Consider the following 19847-nt stretch of genomic DNA (forward strand, 5'->3'; position numbering starts at 1 on the left):
GAGGCTTTTAAAACAGATACATCATCTGGAAGTAATACACAAACAGCCTATATGATGGCTCCACGATCCCAGCGACTCCTAGAGCATTAAGAATGGCCCTGTATTTAATACACAAACGGCATCTGATTTCGCGCAGCTAGTACTCCTAGAACCTTTAGTTATTACACCATCCATTACTAAGACTCGTTGGGCTAGTTTTTAATCTTTTCTATTATTACACTAATTTTTTATATTCTACTTTTTATAAACCTATTTTTTATTATTTTTATTATTACACTAATTTTTTATATTTTTTTTTTAAACCTATTTTTATTATTATTTTTCTATTGAGATGTGTTTTTCTATTGAGGGTGTGTTTTTCTTTATTCAACTATGCGAAAAGTCAGTGTTGTATGTAAACTGGTGACATTAAATGAATGTTTTACATAAATTTATTTTTATTTTTAAATCTGTTTTATTATTAATTTTTTTTCTATTCAGGTGTTTTTTCTTTATTCAACTATGTGAAAATGCTGTGTTGTATGTTAACTTGTGACATACATTTTATATTTTTTTATTAAATTTTTTTTTCCATTGAGTGGGTAATTTCTTCAGGCATATGAAAATGCTGTGTTGTATGTAAACCTGTGACATTAAATGAATGTTTTACATTAATTTTATCTATTGAATGCATTTTTCCTGTATAATTTGTTTTAAAATAAAAAAGGAATGCAAAATTGAGACATCGTAAGACATGTATATTCCACATTCTTTATTTTTTGAAAAAAAAAAACATCATTACAACATTTTACACAATTTTTTTTTACCTATAGGTGGCGCATGAACATTGTACACATTTAAATTTCTGATCATGACACACATCTGGATGTATTCTGCTAACAAAATGACTAACCATTGTGTCTCGATTTGCATACAAGATTGGCCCCATACATGCTCCAATACTTTTGTATAAAGGAATCTTTTTCTGAATGTGACATAAAAAGAAAAACCACAGTGCTGTCCACATGTTGTAGAATAATTATTTTGAACTTGTTTTTGCTGAATGGCACATCTCCACACTGTTTTTAGAGGAAATTGCTAATTTCCTGAGGAAAAAAGGTAGGTGGATGTCCAAAGCTATCAAAGAACAAACCATGCTTGTTCTCTGTAATGTAAATACCTAGCCAGTGTTCACCGGGCATATTACTGGGTTGTGTATTTCACAACTAACATCTAGGGTAAATTTACAAACTCACGGTTTTGGGAGATGATCACATGGCATTACTCCTAAGAAATTTGTGTCTCTATTCATTCTTTTTTCTGAGATACAGCTGGTGAGGTTTCGTATTCATCTTTAGTAATGATCCAATAGGACTTGCCTTCTGTTAGATATTTCGATTACAGAATCAAAAAACGGAATAGCAGATAAGGGTCACAGTCCTCGGAAGGGGGTTTCTCGAACCGCGCTTCAAGCGAACGTTGCCGTTCTTAATCAGTGAAACGTTCCTGACCCCCACCGTCGGGTTCCAAATTAAAACAAAATAGCGTATAACCAGACCCAAAATCAGATCGTGTTATGGCTAGTGACCGGTCTTTTAAATGGCGTCCTGTTGATTCAATCAGTTGATAATATTCCCGGTACATATTGTCCTCTTTGAAAAAGGGCTGAAAAAGGACGGGCTGGGTGAAGCTGTCCATCTGCATAAAGGCTAATAAATTCTGTATTATAGTTTCCAAAATTAAAGGGGTTACGGGCATACGATCCTGTGTATGCTTCATTATCTACCAAGCTATGACTACAAATTTAGGAATCTGTCCTATGAACAGGTTTTCTTGGTTGCAAACACGTGTGCCTGTAGGTTTTGAGAAGGTTTTTTAGAGATACTCTGTCAATAGCATATTTTGCATTAGTATGTGAAAGGCACGACTATGAGCTAGTCTTACAGTTGGTGCAACTGTTATTTTTCTTGACAAATAGACTAGCAGACATATTTTTTCTACGAATTGGACATTCCCAGGGTCATTAGTACAAAGTCGTCTTTTGAACGGATGAATTTCAAAGACATGTCAACACCATTTAGCAATAGTTTTTCTTGAAAAACAAATCTGCATGTACTGGTGCTATTAATTCCACAATATGGCTTTTCGGATGTGTATTCACCCCTTTGTGCCAACACCTCATTATCGCCTGTGATAGATGTCTCATCCATTTTGCCAGCTGTGTCCTTACAAAATAGCCCTGTGCTAAATTGCGTAGCTAACGTGTCCTCTCCATAATTCAGAAGACATTCTATAAGGGCTCTATAAGGATACGTTTTGAAGACTGTGTGATCAGTCTATCACCCAACATTATATCTACTTGTGAAAAAGACTGCATCCAGGATAGTTTATAAAACCTACATCAGCTGCGTTAGCCAACAATGTGCCATCAGGGTTTGTAATCCTACGCGTGTATACAAGTATGAATCTTTAAGGTCTAGATAATCCTCTCCACTGCGAAATGAAAAATTCAATAGGACCCGCGTCCGTTAGAGCTGACATTGGGGGATTTCTACAAATGTTGATTTTTCGATAGATGTTTGTGTGTACGGTACTGTAAACAGATCCAATTCTGTCTTCACACACTCTTCGGACTGATTATGAATAAACGCCATGATTGATTCTGTAAAAATTAAAATATGTCTTTTGTCAGGGCCAGAGAGCGCGCCGGTTCGGAGCTCGTACCGCTGACAAATGCCTCTTTTGACAATCGCTTCGTTTTTGGTGGTGTTTTTATGCTTTTTGTTCACAATCCGGTTACGCCCCTCACATCCTGGTGGGGGTCTTTTTAATGCTTTCGTCTGTACACCATTAGCCCATTTCCCTGTTGTCTGGATGCCACGGCATTCCTGACATTAGTCAAAACATCACCAATAAAACCACTTGCTGCTGTTTTCCAGATGAGGTTTGGCTATATTAAACCCCTTTTTAAAAGGGGGGACAGCCATTCGAAGTAAATTTCTGAATATCCCCCTAATCCATGTCCGTATTGTGTGCTGGAGCCTATGAATCCCGGCAACTCTCCACCAGCTTGATTCATGTAATAGTGCATATATCTTCCATCATCGGATGTGTACGCTTTCCCTCATCATTTCAATGCTGTTTCACAGGTCTAAAATGTAGTTTGACAATTACTTTCCGTGTAGAAAGGGATGTGTTGGTTCTGATCGTCGTAGTTCTATTTGAATATCAGTAATACTCGGCGTGCCGCGATGTGTAGTGAGGACTGTCGTAACTTAGAGTGGGCATACGTTTGCTCTCATCAAGAGATATTTATACAACGGAGTAGGGGTACATGACTATCACCGACTAGCTGGTAGTCCACAATGTCACTATAAATAAATATATTATAACGACCCCCATGAATGTCTGCGGGTGGGGGGGGCGTTTTTGCTCATTGGTTCGTGGGATGCGTAGCCAAAATCCAGGCGCCCTTAAACACAATATTCCAACCGTCTCCTCCCGTGAAAAGAATCTTATTAGTGATAGGATTGTGTGTCATAGTTATGTGGGCTAGGGTTGGGTTAGCAGCACATTTCATATTATATTCTTTAACAATGCTGTCGATCGTATTATAAGAACCAACTGTTAGCCTTAGCTTGTTGAACATTTTCGTTTTCGTATCCGATGAAATCAACCTTGGCATCATTCTCAGTGAAACTATTCCAGACCCTGGGGTATTGAATTTCAATAAGACCAACTTCATACGGCTCTTGTAATATAGGTGGTTTAGCCAGTTTTGTTCTGAATTGCCAAATCTTATTATTTGGATAAACTAATTGTGAGGCATTACTAGGCAGCGTAACAAAAATCCGTTCTTATTCATAGCTCCAATACCTTTCACTAACAAAACACAATGACTAATATTACAAGACTGGTACGACGCGCTTTATCTTACATCAACTATGTCTTTTCAGAGAGCCATGAATTGAATTTCTGAGGCCATCCTAACCATTTCACAAGTACAAGCTTTTACGTCCTGTTTTCTTCGAGCCAGCACTTTCTCAATTTTAAACACTTTGTTTTTGTCTACAATTACAGACTGTAACTTCGGCTTCGTAAAGGTACCTGTCACCGGCTCCCCACTATTGTCTTTCAGTATATAAACAGGAGGAGTTCTACCTATACGTTTTGATATTGTAAAAACTCATCTGTAAACGTCTGTTCGTAAACTTCTGACGAGCCCTCTGTGCTTTGATATCCTACGGTGTCCCCATCTGAAATTTAAACAGCACTGTTCCATGTGGTTTCAGTTTGTACAGAGTGTTAAAGACAGTTTTCTCATTGTCTTTACATCACGAGGACGGAGCCATTTTTATTGACCTATGGTATGCAGAGTTGTAAGCAGCAACCATATCTTGTACTACCTCAATATGACGTAGCGAGTTAACAGCCGTTAAATATCTCCACATTCTGGTTTTGAAAGTCCTATTGAAACGGCTCAACAACACTTGCTTTTGTTTCGTTCGATGTGGAAAAATGGTGAATTTTATATTGTGTCATCAATTTTTGAAAAACCTTATTATAAAATTCTTTTCAGAGTCTGTTTGAAGCTTCTGGGGTATGCGTCCTTGTTCCAATATTTCCTTAAAGGCACTTGTCACGCTAGGCCCGATTTGTTTTTAAGACATATTACCCAGGCATATTTAGAAAACACATCAATACATGTCAATAAATACTGCACATTATCGTTTTCCGTTGAATATTCAGACATATCGACCAAATCAGCCTGAAATTGCTTATCGATACCATTAACAATCACTCTGTTTCTTGGGAAGTGTTTCAATGCAGGTGCGAGTGTATATGCATCCTGCCTCAGCAGAAACTTTTTAACCGTGGGGATAGTTGGAGACAAGCCGGTACATTCTTTGGCGGAATCAGGACCTCTGTACACCTCCTAACCCTCCTGGGTTGGGCCGGATCATAGTATATTTTGTGCATAACCTTCTCCATGATTCATTTAAAACACAAGTGAACACATTAGAGTTATGTCATTCTTTTTATTTTTACAAAACACACTCACACAGTCCTACATATGACAGTTATGAAGACAGTGAAACCTATTCTATCATAGATAGCATATTGGCTATACGGATACATTGCTTTTACTGATTATGAATATATGCAGTTTTTGCAAATCCTGTAAGACATCGGTATACTGTTTTTCTTGCACATACAAACTCCACCGGTGTCTACAAGCATTGTATACATAGTAAGCAGGTGATAAACTTTCAGCATCTTAAAATTATGTGGTAATGTTGGCTATGACATCACAAAATGTTTCCACTATGCTCTCACGTGTCATTAACATTGATAATAACATCTGCAACAGATCCTCCCAAGGAGGGGTGCTATGTTGTCTTCTTACAATCACCATCAGTTTTTCTAACCTACTCACAACTGTACGATCTACATCGACACTCTTACATTGGTATTTTTCAACATCGTTCACATTATTAGCAATGGCTTGATCTAAAATACCAGATAAATGCGATACGTGGTATCGCTCACTGATATGGTTATACATTACACATAAACAATTCCCCATATTTTCACCCTGTTAGTTTTTTCTAGCATATAAATCTCTCCAATAGTCACCAATCTCTCTAATTTCGGCTATTTTGACAAGATCATTCCCTATCATAGAGTCATACATAGCACTGATTTTAGTCGTAACATCTTCAGACGTTTTTCAACTTCGGTACAAAACTGTTTCAGATACTCCCCTGATTCTACCCTCATCAGCCGTGAGATGTTTCAAGGACAGAAAACGTTGCACGACACCAATGAATTTATCAGTCAGTAGTCTTTTCATAAGCTGTTCAAAGTGGACAGTGTAGAAGTGTTCTGGTAGCCCCTGTAAACAGGCATGCTGTTTCTGGCTTGGATGATTGATCTGACACCCCGAACAAAGCTCTTCCAAATACTTGTAAAGAACTATGTTAAGAAGATGTAGAGAAGCTGTTTTAACGCTATCTATAAACAAAGATGACACCACACCATCAGTCTGATCGGCGCCTCTGTGTCCGAACAATCAGCAACACCTCCCTGTTGTAATACAGCAGTTGTTGAGGGTATAGCTTGATATGCACATGTCGTGAGGGGAAGTGCCCCAAACAATAGAGATGGTGGCAGAGGAGGTGTAGGTGGGGCGGCAGGAAGTGTTCCGGCGATAGAGGTGGCGATGATGACAATGATGAAAGGGGTTGAGGAGATCCGGATGCCGTTAAGGGGTGCAAATAGACCAGGGGTGTTAGGAGGAGTACCTGAGGGGGTTGAATGAAACCACTCCAGATCCTCTGGGAAAAAAAAAAAACACATTACAATCACAGTAGCATGAAAAAAGAAAGAAAAGAAAAGCATTTTAACTATTTTGGCAAATAATTAGCATATACAAATTAGACCCACCGTTTTGCTAGTCTTTGTGTCTGATGATTTTAGGTTTGTATAGGTTCCGTGGCATGGGCAGAGACTGTTGGTCAGTGTCCCCAAATATCAATCTTTTTCTTATGTTCTCATAAGAACTCCTTATTTTGTCTCTTCTGATGACATAGTCGATGGTGTCAAACTGTTTCTTCAAAATCTCCCAGTCACACCATTGTATAAAGAACACATTTTTAAACCATTTGTTGTATTCCTCGTTAGATACAGGATACGGTTTTAACTTCCATTCTTCATGACCGCGGGTAGCAACTAACTTCTCCCTTTCACTGCATACGCCTAAGGAAAATAAAAATCCTCTGCAGGCCTAGTGAAACGGTTTGCTTCCCACGATAGATACTAGAGCCATCACGACTGTCCCATTGAGACACATACACCAGCTCAGGCAAGCCAGGATTATCAAGGTCCAGAGAGAAAACATCACCGAAAAGGCCCCAGTCTTTCACAGAAATTGTACAGGCTGTTTTGGCTTTGCTAGATAGTTCTACAGCAACACTAGTGTAAACAGCTAATGTTACGTATCCTGCACTGTATTGAATTGAATAACGGTATCCATTGACACCGACATATTCCAGATCAGATGTACATGGCTCAGTCATGCTTGTAGGAAAGATCTCCGAACGGAATCGCTTCTTTCGAGGGGCCTGACTCAAACTGCATGTTGTTCCAGTATCAGTCTCACCGCATCCCCATAGCTCTTTTGGGCGGGTTAGGGCGATACCAAATGTAGTGGCTCCTGTTCTAGATGTCTCACCTTCTTCAACAAAAGATGATCCAGATTGTTGTCCAAATGCGGGGAAAGCCATGGCTGAAAAACGATTCCTCTTTGCTTTTTCCCAAAAAAAAAAAGAATTAAAAAAGTGAAAACTCCAGAGTACTTTGAGGAAGTCTGAGAAAACGAGGCAGCAAGCGAGCTAGCAGAACAGCTAAAAATGGTGGATAAAAAAAAGTGAGCAGACAGCCTTGAAACAAGGGGTTTTAAACACCACAAACCCCACCCTGTAGGGCGTTTTTAAAATCAAACCAATAGCAAACCCATTCTTAACAGCTAACCATTGGTCTATCAGACGTATTAACACCTTTTTTTTTTTTTTTTTACAAAAATGTAAATGATGCCTCACCCCCACGTAAACCATGACCGACACGAACCGACGTCATCACATCCGCTAGATGCGTCGCAGCTTCGGACGATTAGATGCACTACCATATTCGGCCACTAGATGGCGCTGGCGGGGGCCGACGTTCGACCGCGACGTCATCACATCCGCTAGATGCGGCGCAGCTTCGACGATTAGATGCACTAACATATTCAGCCACTAGATGGCGATCGTGAGTAACGACGTGCGGCCGCGCCGTCATCACGCACGCTCATATCATCAGTTGGCATGGCAGGTTTGCGTGTGCGTGTGAGATGACGTCACACATGCACGCGCAAAACCGCCATCTTTATACTACTCATGTCCATTATAAGATTAATGGGAACCTGTGGTTAACTGCATTTTTGGAGTTAAACTCCACAAGCGCTTGCAGGCTTAACAACCTTGCTGGCCGGCCATCTCACACACACACACACACACACACACACACACACACACACACACACACACACACACACACACACACACACACATGCAGGTGCCGATACATAATGATAAAATATTGAGCACCCTATGTGTGCCAGACTGCCAGTAGGCTACATTCATTTTAAATTAAACATTGCAGTTGGTGCTAAGTGGAGCGTCTGTCATATGTGATTGGGTAGGTCGGTGGCATTGATTCTTAATTTCCCACGAAGCTGATCGCGGTTACGTGTCAGTTAAACTTTTCATCTCCAATCCTATCTGTATTAGTGAGAAGTGGCGCTGTCCTGAGTTGAAAGCCTACTTTACGGCTTTATTATCGAGTTAAGCCGCTGTCCATTTCCTAACGTTCTGAAATGCAAAAATGTTTGACTACTTATTTTTTTGAAGGGCGTGCGCCCGTGAGCACCCACGGGGGAAAACATAAATTGGTGCCTACGCGCACACACACACACACGGCCACACCGCAGCAGGCAGAGGCGGGGGGAGAGAGATACCCGTTTCTCTTCGGGAGAGTTGTTTAAATTATGACAAATATGCTATATACATTAGTTTTGGTATTTAGTTCATACTTTATTTGGTGTGTTTGTTTTCTGATTTCTTAGAAGTTCAGTTTCAGTCTGTATGATAAATGAACAGTTGTACATAAAGTGGTAACATGCTATGGCATAGTCTTATGTAGACTAAAGGGGAGACACCAACCTTTATAATTTGAATTGCTAATTTCCATCTGTTGTCCCTGGGCATTTACAACTTTGAAGACTGCCTATATTCGAAATCTAAAGAGTTCATTTCTCGCCTAAAACATACTCAGAAGTGAATTTAGTGATGAATAAAATGGCGAAAATTGTTAAAGTTGTCCCGTGGTTGGTCTGTCTATGTACCGGAAACGCCAATGGTTGAGGCACGTGTGCATCACTTAAAAGTGTCCCCTGGAAACACTTCCGTTGTGGTGTTGTCTTATTGTTGCGCGTTGTGGTTTATTTGCATGTGTTGTCTTATTGTTGCGCGTTGTGGTTTATTTGCATGTGTTGTCTTATTGTTGCGTGGTGTGACCTCTCAGGGCCACCTTAGTAAGGGGCTAGGGAATGCATTATGTCAATGACGGGTCCCCACAAAGATAGTGCCACAAACCTGTGTGTGTGTGTGTGTGTGTGTGTGTGTGTGTGTGTGTGTGTGTGTGTGTGTGTGTTTGTGAAGGAGTGGGTGCCCCATTGAGTGTAGAGAGGACACGCATGCTGCTGGCTCTGAGGATCAATGTCCTTGCGAAAGGTTACAGCGGCGTCTCTATGGAAACCCTTGACGCTATGCTCAAGGCCTTCAATGGTATACCACTACTCTATTTTATTCTATTCTACGTTGCTATAGTAGCACTTTACTTTAACCCCCTTTTTAGCATTTATAAGCAGAATATACACTAGGCAAGGAAGCGTTATTTGTACAGCATCTTTCAAACACATGGCAACTGTAAGTAACTAATGTAAGGTGAATAAAATGCATTAGTATATGGTGTATATAAACACTTATATATACACATACAACCACCGTATATAAACATAACACTAAAATAAAGTAAGCAGATATGAGGACATTTCTAGGTGTTGATTTTTCATCACTTGTAACTACTCCTACGAAGCAACCATAACTGGTTTATGATGATAATTTAATGTTGAATAAATATACTCAAACAAATTCGTCCAGTTGCATCTCATGGCCTTCATCAACAAATAGTTTGCTCAGTTTTAATCATACACCGTAAAAATAATGGACCAAGCTTCCGGGCCCGAAGAGTGAAGCCAATGCTTAAGTGCTTAAACCTGCATTCTATCTAACTTCCAGCAGGGGGGGGACTCCACTGGTTGCAAAAATAAGTCAGTTTCTACCATCTATGTCTAAGTCTATGAGAAAATGAGCCTACTTCACACTTGATTTATTACATTTTTTTTAAATTCCTGAAACACCACTTGTTTACCACATCCTACAACCTCCCTTAGTATAGCCACTGTAATCCTGTAGTGTCCTTGGGTTTCATGAAAGGTGCTATATAAATAAAAGTTTAACGTTTTCATAATGAGATTATGGCCTCAATCGCTTCTTTCAAGTCTTTATCAATACATGTTTAGTTAGTATATTATGGTCCCCTTTATTTTAAAATGGATAAAGCAGGGGATGCTTTCATGGGCGTGGCTACACAAGGACCTGTCAATCATGACAGAGGCCTAGCAATGCTAACCATGGCACTATGTACATTAGAATAGCTGTTAACTTGTTTCGGGGAGTTGTACGTGCTTAATCCTAAATTTTGACCCTCTCACTGTGTGTTTTCACAATTAATGAAAGTGAATTGGAACATTTGATCGCCTTAAAATGTATTGTTTAGCATTATGCCAACCAAGCTAGCTAGCTTGCGCTAGCGATAGCTGGTAACTTTGGGGAAAGTTTGGCCGATTTTCTGTACTGCTCTACATGCAGATGAATGTAGAGCAGTACCCGTAAGTCAAACCTCCCCTGGATGACTTGCTTCAGCCGGTTGAAAATCTGTAACTCTCTGTCTTTAGCGTTTAGCTTAGCGCAGCGCCATTGCAGACATAAACAACACTGGCTTTGCCGCGTCATCCTACCCAACGCCATACTCTTTCAAAATCATCACAATCGTTTGCAAAAAAAACAACCAAGAAGGCGACGCCCTTCTCGCCAAACTTGAGGCTTTAAAACGGGTGATGTCATTGATGCTACGTCCACAATTAGTTTTTACAGTCTATGGTTGAAATGGATAAGAAATATTTATGAATTAATAAATACTTAATTCATAACTTCTGCTATATTATTAACTATAACGGACATATATAGTATAATAAATATAATTAATATATTATGCAATGTTCGTGTAAAATATAAAAACATGCATTTTATGATTACAACTGTGCTATATTATATTGTTAATCATTCATAATCTGTTTACTTGTAAAATGTCCTAGTAGCTAGATTAGCGTTACTGAGTTAGGCCTATATTAGTCTAAATACAGTTTTGTAAATTGATTACCCACTGCCTAATACTAAATTTTCTGTGTGTGTGTGTGTGTGTTCCAGCATCCTGTTTGTCCTGGGTACCTGAAAAGGGTACCGTGGGAGCGAGTGGAGACTTGGCGCCCCTGGCCCACCTCACCCTGGGCTTGATGGGAGAGGGCCGGATGTGGTCACCACAGAGCGGCTGGGCTGATGCCAAGGCTGTGCGTTTCACACTATGAACGCCAAGTTATTTTTTGTACCACTTTTCTAATAAGAATTCATATATTGTAACTATTGACTTACTTTATGGCCAATAAATGCTTTATCATGTCTGCAACAAGTCACAAGAAAGAACAACTTCTAAGTTGCCAGGTTGAAAAAAATCCTTAGAATTCATGGTCATGGCTTTTCCAACCTGTTCTCACTCCCAACTTGTAAAACACTGACGCTTGGTCAGTCGCTCTCAGCGTTAGACACAACACAAAAATCCCTCTTCAGCGTCTGTATGGAACGCAGCGGGCAGAGCAGCAGCTCCGAAGATGACGTAGTGATAGGGGCAACAACGGTAGCGATTAGTATGAAGGCCCGAAATGCCACGTAGGGATGTTGGTTGGCGGGGTGGTGGATGGGTCAAACAACACAGGACTTTCACCCAGGAGACCGGGATTCATGTCCCGTTCTTGTCCCGCGTGTCACTGAAACGTACATTTTATAACCCCACCCACCATCTTTTCCTAAACTGTTCCGTTCTTGTGCCGCATGTCGGTTAAACGTACGTCCCAGACCCAGAGAGTCAAAAGTGATGTCAAGAGTCCCGACCAACAGCAAAGGCACATGCCCGAGCTTCCCTATTTTACACAATGGGAGTGAGAATGTGTTGGCTTAACCCTTTACTTACTAGCTACTTCATGACGAATGAACTGAAGGCTTTTTAAAAAGTATGTCAATAGGAATGCCACAAGAACAGATTGTAATAAATGCTAATAAGTCATTGGCCAATGTTTCTTTATATGTTATTAATAAACAGATTTTGGTCTGGTTACTCTGCAGCTAGTTTTCAGCAGGTTAGTTGTCAAACGGTTCTTCGTTGGGATCTTCCTGATAGTTTAAAGACCTATCTAAAGATATAGAGGAAGATACTAATTGTTTTTGTTTGTTTTTTTTACAACCTGGCAACTCAAAAGTTATTTTATTTTTGATTTATTACTTAATTACAGTCGTGAAGACCGCTAGTTACTTATAAACCCTTATAAGAACCTAACTATGTCCATGGTGTCATTTTTTACAGGTGTTGGAAGGCCATGGGCTCCAACCTCTCATGCTGAAACCAAAGGAGGTACTATTATTCTTAATTCAATTCAATTTTATTTATAGTATCAAATCATTAAGGGGAAACTACTGTTTATTAAGGCAAGGCAAGGCAAGGCAAGGCAAGGCAAGGCTCCAGTGACCAACAGGGGGTAGTGAAGCTAGCAATACGTTTACTCCAGTCTGCGGGCTGCAGGCTAACCATTATTGGCTGTACGAGCTACTACTATTTCAGGCAACAAGTACCTGTTCACCCGTCCAAGGGTGTAGGATTGGTTTCAACATTTGGGGGGACACATTACAACCCGGGGCTCTGGGGATCACCCCTTAGAATGTTTTTTAATGTCAAAACACTTCATTGATTGAACTCTAAGAAATAAATGCGTAAACAGAAAACATTCTGGCAGCTCATCACCTGGACTTTGCCCCGTATTTAAAAAATGGAAATTATGTATTAAAATACAGATTTGTTTTCGGTTAGGCCTATATTCTCTCAGTTAGTAAACTTCTGAAAATGTTGAGAAAATCTTTAAAAAGGTTTAAAAAAAAAAAAAAAAAGATACCGAAAAAGTGTCACAAAAAGGTAACGACAAAAATAAGAAAATTGTAAAAAAAAAAAATGTATAGAGTGGACTTAGTCTCCCAATGTTGACAAATCTATCTCTTCTAAATATTGTGGGGGGGACATGTCTGCGTGCGCGGACGGCTGCAGACTTGTACCGGTCGCACAGCCACGATGTTCCGTGCATTGTCTTAGATAAAAAGCAGCCATTTTCCTGGAACCCCTTGCACGTCTGTGTGTCTGACACTGGAGCATATAGCCGAAATTTGACTGTACATTTGGAGTCCACGTGACCTACATCTCATCATCAAAGGGTATACACGTAGGCTTTGTGCGGATTTTCGAGTACCGCCAATACAAACAAAACCGATAGTATTAATCAGTCAAAATTCTCAAGGTCGGTTAACACTTAATAACCCCTGGTTTAAAAATGTTACAATGGACGCAATTCAGGAACTGTCGATTGAAAATGATGTTTTCAGGCGCGCTCACTTTTGGTTTTACCTCCAAATAAAGTTGTTTTCACAATCTGGCAAAAGTATGGACTGTTGAGATCTACAAGCTGTTAGACAATCAGTCAGGTTGTGAAAGATTATTTTGTGGAGAACATTGTTGTTATGATAGCTAATATAATGCCCAAACTACAAAAACCCAACTTTTAATAAACAGTAGTTGTTATGCAACTTTACAGACAGATGTGTATTTAAAGTTCAGTTGATCAGTATGGATCTTTTGGATGATTGTGCTTGTTGAACAGGGAATCGCTCTGATCAATGGGACTCAGCTGATGTCATCTCTGGGTGCGGAGGCTGTGGAGAGAGCTCTGGGCGTGGCCAGACAAGCTGACATCATTGCTGCCTTGAGTTTTGAAGCCCTGAAAGGCACCACAAAAGCCTTCCACAGCGGTACCTAAAGAAGACTTTTAATTTCCCTGACTGTTACATGAAAGGCAGCCAATCATGAGCCATGTGTCACTCGTTCTGCCATAGAAATATAAATATAAAAATATATAATTTTAGCAGCTGTTCCACTGCCCCCAAGTGGCCAAAAAAATCTATTAATACTGCTTTAAGGAGGGAGAGCTGCCGTTTTAGACAATTAATATTCATGGATCTCAATTCATGCCACTACATTTAAAGGAAGGGCCAACTAATCAATATGGCAATATACTTTTTTCAGTGTCCAAGTAATTTGAACTTGGCTTTTTTTTAACATTTAAATGGTATCAATGACAATCATTTCTGTTTTCTATTATTGCCTTTTGGTACACAGATATTGCAACTGTGTCTTTTAGAATCCCTGCTCATGTACACAGCCACACTTGAGCACACTATAGACCACACAATTGTAATTAATATAATTGTTGTGTTGTAGCCATCCATGCAGTGAGACCTCACCCCGGTCAGATGGAGGTGGCTGCGAGGCTTCGCTCTCTGCTGGACTCAGACGTCTTCCCTTCTCAGATCTCAGGTAGAACCCGCATACACTACAGCGCAATATTGGCCCCTGGCCTTCATGAATTCAGCGCTTATAATACTGTCAATATTTGTCACATGGTTGCGTGAGGTCCTTTGTTACCAGCAAAGGCGTTTCCACTGTTAAAAAAAAAAAAAAACTTAAGTTCCACAGAATGGTTTCTTCAATGTATTCATTTAAAATCAAACTGGTTACTGCTGAACAGCAACAAAAAATGACAACAACTCTCCTAAAAAACACAACTGTCCTCCGGGAGGTCACATCAGGGATTCTCTTTCTTTGTCCTCCTTTTTCCTACCCATGCACCTGTTTCGCGTCCACCTTTAACAACCACATCATTAGATCCTTTAACCAATCATGAGCTGTGGAGGGGGTGGTCCAGGCAATCACAGCTGCTTCTCATAATCCTAATTCCTAGTCCAACAAACAATTAAAAAAACACAGCAAATCCACAAAACCATGGAAATAACAACTTTTAAAACATGCAACACATCTACTCAAACTGGGCAATTAACCAAAACATGCAACGTTGGGAACAAAATGAAAAGCTGCCTAATTCTGGGATATTTTTAAAATGTTATTTTGGTGGTTTCCTCTCTCTGACTTCCTCATGATGTTCTTCCTGTAGAGAGTCATAGATCATGCGATCGTGTTCAGGATGCCTACACCCTGCGCTGTATCCCACAGGTATGTGTGTGTGTATGTTGATTCAATTGTATTCTATTTATAGTGTCAAATCCTAACATTGACATTATCTCAGGACACTTTACAGATAGAGTAGGCCTAGGTCCCACTCTATAATTTACAGAGACACAACAACTCCCGCCCCACCCAAGAGGAGGTATTTGGTGTGACAGCAGCAAGGAAAAGCTTCCTTTTAACAGGCTGAAACCTCAGAGAGAACCTAGGTCTTGGTGGGCAGCGATCTCTCACAACCGGTACGGATACAATTAATGCAGAAATTTGACTCATAGTTATAGCAGCTGGAATAATACAATGACATGATGAACAGTGGCAGTTATAGAAACAGTAAAGATAATAAAAGTATGACTACTAATAGTAGTAGTAGCAGTAGCAGGACCACGGCAGCAGCTGCAACCACGATCCAGGTGCCACCACAATCCAAGGAAATGTGCGTGGCGAGAAAGCACAAGGACTCCGGGGGGAAGAAGCAGTGGTGTAGTCTACGTGATACGCAGTATACCCACTAAGAAAGCTCCAGGATTTCCATATACCCACTTAAAAATGCACAATGACACACAACAGCATACTTTCCATTATATTTTTGATATATTTTGAATTGTCATCTGTGTTTTTCTTCTTCACATAGGCTAAATAAAGGTTTTTCCACCGTAAATTGGTGCATAAAAGTGTGTCAGAATGAAGGAAATGAAGTCTTTGACACTGAAAATAACCCTGGGGGAGGACACCCAGACCCCCCACTATGATATCCCCCCCGCCCCCTTCTCCAACGGCAGATTCTGGCCCATACATATAGGCCAATATATTTATATACAGTACAGTATACCCACTACAATTCATTAGACTACACCACTGGGAAGAAGCTTAGTTAGCAACATACTTAAATGGGACATTAATACACATAGATGACGAGAGAGAGAGAGAGAGAGAGAGAGAGAGAGAGAGAGAGAGAGAGAGAGAGAAAGATATAGTACACAGTTTCATTCCATTTCAGCTCTACAAAAACAGTGTTGAGCCTTTGACTGCACAATAAACTGAAAAATGTGCAGTTGTCAAGGAGAAATCATAGCTGATTCACTACAGACAAAAGTCTTGAGCGAGTGTGGAGGGAGGTTACTGTCACGTGGCTGTGTCTCTGCTTGTTGCAGGTTCATGGAGTGGTTCATGACACAGTCGCTTTTGTCCAGAAGGTGATTTCCACTGAGCTGAACAGTGCTACGGACAACCCAGTATCCTTGAGACAATATATTAATACATTCATCTTTTATTACTCATTTTGCAAGCAAAAATTCTAAACGTGTCGGTTGAAGCTTCTCAAACACGATGATGTGCAGCTTGTCTTTATCGTAAATAATTGTAAATTAAAAATGTAGTTTTGGACTGTTTTAGTTTAATAGGATCCCTATTAGCTACAGCACTGCAGCAGCTATTCTACTTGGGGTCGCCCAAACTGACTTTAAACAGTGACAATACATTAGAACTTCATCATAAACAAATGTCATTGTGTTACTTATGGAGGGAATTATTGTGATAATAAAATCCTTTTTACTGGGGACCCCCTGGAACCCCTTCAAGGAACCGTGGGGGTACTGGGGACCCCCTGGAACCCCTTCAAGGAACCGTGGTGGTCTCCGGCCCCCATTTTTGGGAAAAATTGATTGAGGACATTTTCACACTAACAGCATGTGACAGAAATAATTTACCACAAGGTGGCAGTGTTTCACAAACAAAAATCAGACATAAATCCAACTTATGTATCCTTAAATTATCTAAAGCTGGTATTTGCAGAAACCGGGGAGATCATGTCTGGTGGGAATTTCCATGGAGAATATCCAGCCAAGGTAAGGTCACACTGAACTAACTAATAACATGTCTGCTTTATTTATTGTCCTTTTTCCCCCGTCTCCTCCTGGTCTTTGTTTGGGTTGATGGAATAGGATAAGATCAGCGGTGGAAGAAGTATTCGGATCATTTACTTCAGTAAAAGTACTAATACCACACTGTAAAAATACATTCTTACAAGTAAAAATCCTGCATTGAAAATATTACTTTAGTAACAGTATGTAAGTATCATCAGGAACATGAACTTAAAGTATTAGAAGTAAAATTGCTAAATGCAGAAATATCCTCCCATTTTAGAAACTTGGAACCCGTTGTGTCAGTCAACTACGTGATTAATCAGCTAATCACTTCATCTGGACTTATTGGCCGTTATATTGTTGGGTAGTTTCATTTATAATAAAACATCGTATTTCATAAACTACATGCGTTTTGTTGTAAAAAGTACAATATTTCTAGTAGAAGTAGAAAATGGCATGAAAAGAAAACTCAGGTGAAGTACAAGTACCTCAAATTTGTACTTACAGTAAGTACAGTACTTCAGTAAATGCACTTAGTTACATTCCACCACTGAATATGATAAAGATAGAACAACATAATGTAATTCTGCTAAATAAAACCTCCCATTCATTATTAGGTTCACTTGTTTTCATTTTAAACAAATTGAATATCCGAATACAATACATATTTATTATAGGCTCAGCCTGCCATTTAAAAAAAATAATTCCAGTGCTGGATCCATGGTATCAGAATTTTGGATAGTCATCATGGAAATATTAATTGGCCATGTGACAAGGGCTGAGAAGATTGGCAGAACAGGCAGCCAAGTGACAGTACTCTGATCCAATGGAAATCAATCACAATTGTCACATTGACAGCACTCTAGTCCAATGGATGGGGGGTGGGCAATCATATTTCAAGGTGGCCCCCCTTCTAGCCCCGCCCCTGCTTGTCATTCTTCTGTCGTCTTTCGTAAATATTTTGGATTGAGTGTGACTTTTCTGTTCCAGGCCCTGGACTACCTGGCCATAGGTGTGCACGAGCTGGCCGGTATCAGTGAGAGGAGGATTGAGAGGCTGGTGAACCCGGCCCTCAGCGAACTGCCGGCCTTCCTCGTCCGGGACGGAGGGCTCAACTCTGGCTTCATGATCGCACACTGCACTGCTGCTGCCTTAGGTCTGTCTCTATGTATTTCTAAGAGATACTATTGTCATGCAAAAACCTCATTCTGAAGACCCCTGGATATTTTGGTCTGGACCAAAGTGGACGACCGGCAGTCAGATTGTGTATTGCAATGGATAAGCTGACAGTACACCATCTATAAGTATTTTAAACAAAACGCTAAGTACTCTCTCATAGTTTGAGCTCGGTGACTCCTAGCCTGCAGTGTGTTTTAAAGCTATAGTGCGTAGTTTCTGTCGCCCCCCCCATGAGGAATTCTAAGTAATGACAACAACACTGTTGGCGCGTCCACGTGATACAAGCCTTCCGTGATCGCTCACAGCCCCCACCCCTCCTCCACGCAGTTACCAGTAGCCAAGGAGGACACGGAGGATTAAAAAAACATGATGGACTCTTCAGAAGAGGTCATTATCTTCACTTGAGTCCCTGCGCAAGAAAGTCGCCGGACGCCACAATCTTCTGAACATAGTCCTACTGAGAGATCCAGAGAGAGTTGTGTGGAGCTGATAGTCTTAATTAGCTTTGGAGCAACTCATTTGGCAACGGCTGGAATGTAATGGACGTTCATTAATATCAAAAAGTTACGTACTAAAGCTTTAACGGTCCCAACTTTCCATTTCTACAGTGTCAGAGAGCAAGGCTCTGTGCCACCCGTCCTCCGTTGACTCCCTGTCCACCAGCGCAGCAACAGAGGACCATGTGTCTATGGGCGGCTGGGCCGCTCGCAAAGCCCTGAGGGTGGTGGAGCATGTGGAGCAAGGTGACAGACCCACCGCGAATCCTCACAGCTCAGCAGTATGCGCCTCTGGTAGCAGCTGAATCAAACAACCGTGTGTGTGTGTTGCAGTGCTGGCCATAGAGCTGCTGGCTGCCTGCCAGGCTCTGGAGTTCCTGCGTCCCCTGAAGACCACCACTCCTCTGGAGAAGGTCCGCGAGCTGCTGCGCTCCGTGGTCAGGTACAGAAAACTCAACCTACGCTACCTAATTTGTGGCCACAAATTAGTAATTTGTTTACACAAAATAGTATTTTGTGGCAATGACGTAGCCTAACTATAATGACTGCATGTTTTATGGCAAAGCCGTCTGAATACAGCCATATAAGTTGCAGAGCGGCTTAGATTTGATCCTCTAGGTTCCCTGTTGTCAGAAACACAGTATGAAGACACATCATTTTATATGGCCAGAGTTCTACGAGCATGTCCTTAATCATCTTTGTCTCTCCAGTCCTTGGGACAAAGACCGCGTCATGAGTCCCGACATCGAAGCTGCTCACGCACTCGTCAGACAGCAAAAGGCAAGTCGGCCCCAAAACTAACATACCTGACATTTTACTGGAGTGGTGTGATAACGAGGGCTGCACAATGAGGAAAATATCGAAGTGTGATTTTTTTTTTGGACTGAAATTGCGATTGCGATATGATTCACAATATTTGAGGTAATTATTATAATTTAAATTGAAAAATATTCAAAATAAAATGATTAGTGTGATACTTAAAGGGTAACTACTGTTTTTTTTTCAACCTGGACCCTATTTCCCTATGTTTCTGTGTCTAAGTGACTGATGGGAACAACTATCTTTGACATTGGTCCAGTATTAATAGAGATCGCTGCAGTCGGCAGCGGTGAAACAAGCTACAATGTAAGTTAACAGGGCAATTGTCCAGCTTGTATTTACCTTCACAAAAGTGCTCGTTTTGCTGCTGACAGTCTCAGATTATTATTCTAAGTGT

At 40.5% G+C, this 19847-nt stretch overlaps 1 protein-coding gene across 1 annotated transcript in view; it reads left to right on the plus strand.

Moving 5' to 3' along the window:
• The window catches only part of LOC120553464 (histidine ammonia-lyase-like), a 45074-nt gene that overhangs the window by 24253 nt on the left and 974 nt on the right, over positions 1–19847 (plus strand). Inside the window, exons 8-19 of the mRNA XM_039791874.1 lie at positions 9240–9365; positions 11130–11269; positions 12337–12384; positions 13676–13823; positions 14293–14388; positions 15023–15081; positions 16245–16325; positions 16872–16937; positions 17946–18111; positions 18743–18877; positions 18965–19073; positions 19342–19411. Coding sequence (XP_039647808.1) covers positions 9240–9365; positions 11130–11269; positions 12337–12384; positions 13676–13823; positions 14293–14388; positions 15023–15081; positions 16245–16325; positions 16872–16937; positions 17946–18111; positions 18743–18877; positions 18965–19073; positions 19342–19411 — 1244 coding nt within the window. The remainder of the gene's footprint in view (positions 1–9239; positions 9366–11129; positions 11270–12336; positions 12385–13675; positions 13824–14292; positions 14389–15022; positions 15082–16244; positions 16326–16871; positions 16938–17945; positions 18112–18742; positions 18878–18964; positions 19074–19341; positions 19412–19847) is intronic.

The sequence above is a fragment of the Perca fluviatilis genome, chromosome 23 (genome assembly GCF_010015445.1).
Source record: "Perca fluviatilis chromosome 23, GENO_Pfluv_1.0, whole genome shotgun sequence".
NCBI classification, from domain to species: domain Eukaryota; kingdom Metazoa; phylum Chordata; class Actinopteri; order Perciformes; family Percidae; genus Perca; species Perca fluviatilis.